General features: G+C 48.0%; 1 protein-coding gene across 1 annotated transcript in view; it reads left to right on the forward strand.

The window, feature by feature from the left end:
- Positions 1–300: 300 nt before the first annotated feature.
- Positions 301–1,745, forward strand: part of GSG1L (GSG1 like) — a 78,758-nt gene continuing 77,313 nt past the window's right edge. The window contains exon 1 of the mRNA XM_011376724.1: positions 301–448. Coding sequence (XP_011375026.1) covers positions 364–448 — 85 coding nt within the window. The 5' untranslated portion in view covers positions 301–363. The remainder of the gene's footprint in view (positions 449–1,745) is intronic.

Consider the following 1,745-nt stretch of genomic DNA (forward strand, 5'->3'; position numbering starts at 1 on the left):
AGAAGTTCTTCCTTCTGATCTGAATGGGGCCCCTTACTGGTCACGTGCCCTCCTGGACCAGTAACCACTACCCCAAGAGTGCCACAGTCCGACTGACTTAGGCTTGGATTTCTGAGCTAGTCTGGTGAGGAGTGTGGGTGGCCATGATGGCCTTACCCTAATTGGGACCCACCCTACAACTGAGGTCTATTCTAAAACGACTTGATCCCCTGACAAAAGGGCATGGGGTGGAATGTACGCAGGAGCATCCACTCTGTGTGTCCCTCGTCTCACAGCCTCTGCCTCTGTTACGCAGGGGTCCTGTGGCTGTCGGTGGTCTCCGAGGTGCTCTATATCCTTCTGCTGGTGGTCGGCTTCAGCCTCATGTGTCTCGAGCTCTTCCACTCCAGCAATGTCATCGACGGGCTCAAGCTCAATGCCTTCGCAGCTGTCTTCACGGTGCTCTCAGGTAAGGCAGAGACCCCAGGCAGGAGCAAGAACATGCCATAACTAACCCTGTGCTTAGAGCAGGGGGAAAGTGGGCACTGGAGCCACCCTTGGGCTAAATCCTGGTTGTTCCATCCTAATAACCTTGGACCAATCATTCCTTTTCTCTGAGCCTCAGTGTTACAATTTGTAGAATGGGATTTGTCCTCTCACTTATTCACTCGTTCAGCACGTGTTTATCAAGTGTCTATCATGTGCCAGGCACTCTGCTGTATTGGAGTAATGAACGGAAGCAGACAGTTCCAGTGCTTGTGGAGCTTAACAGGTGTGGCAGAGAGAGGTGGATTATCTTGACTGTATTCAGGAGATGCATGCCCTACGGCTTGGTGATGGATTGGATCTGTGGCACGAGGGAGAGGGAGGTAGCTGTGAGAATGGGCAGGCGGTGGTGTCTTTCACGGGGATATGAGAGGAGAGCCTGTTTGGGATGGAGGGCACTCCTCTGCTTTAGTGTATTTGCCTTTGAGACATCTACATGGAGATGCACAGCAGGAAGCTGGATCAACCAGCTCATCTGGAAGCTCAGCAGTGAGTGTAAGGTGGGCAGAGATTGTGTCAAAGGCCACCAAGCCAAGGATTTTGAGGGTTTCAGGGAGATGCAGATGGAGGACTCCAAGAAGCATTAAGAGGACTCCTAAGCCATTGGATTAGGTGGTCAGGTGCCCAGAGTAATTTCAACAGATTCAGTTCGTAAGGGGTTAAGCAGGAGTGTGCCAGAAGGGAATAAAAGGAGCCTATAAACTATAACTTTAGGCAGCCTGACAGACAGAGTGGTGGCTTGGCTGTGTAAGACATCTGTTCCTAAAAAGCCAAATGCAAATTGAATTTCTATAAATCTAATCCTGTTCTCCATGCATTGGAAGAACTCTCTAATGAAACCAAAACGCTGAGCCTTTTCGTAAGGGAAGTAATCGCCCCCTAATCGAGGTCTGTGTATATAACAGAGGGAACCCTCAAAGACAAGAGAGCCGAATTCAAGAAATCACAGCACATTTCACACATCAAAACATGCGTGACTCGTTATTCCCAGAATGCGGGGAATCTAACCATAATAGTAAAAAAAAAAGGAAAGGAAAGAAAAATACAGTGATCTCCACGGCACGACGTCAGTCATGGCTTCAGCTCTCCCCACTCCCAGCTATGACAGAGAGAGCCTGTTTATCTTCTTTCTTTCTTTCTTTCTTTCTTTCTTTCTTTCTTTCTTTCTTTCTTTCTTTCTTTCTTTCTTTCTTTCTTTCTTTCTTTCTTTCTTTCTTTCT

Source organism: Pteropus vampyrus, unplaced genomic scaffold, assembly GCF_000151845.1.
Source record: "Pteropus vampyrus isolate Shadow unplaced genomic scaffold, Pvam_2.0 Scaffold303, whole genome shotgun sequence".
Classification (NCBI taxonomy): domain Eukaryota; kingdom Metazoa; phylum Chordata; class Mammalia; order Chiroptera; family Pteropodidae; genus Pteropus; species Pteropus vampyrus.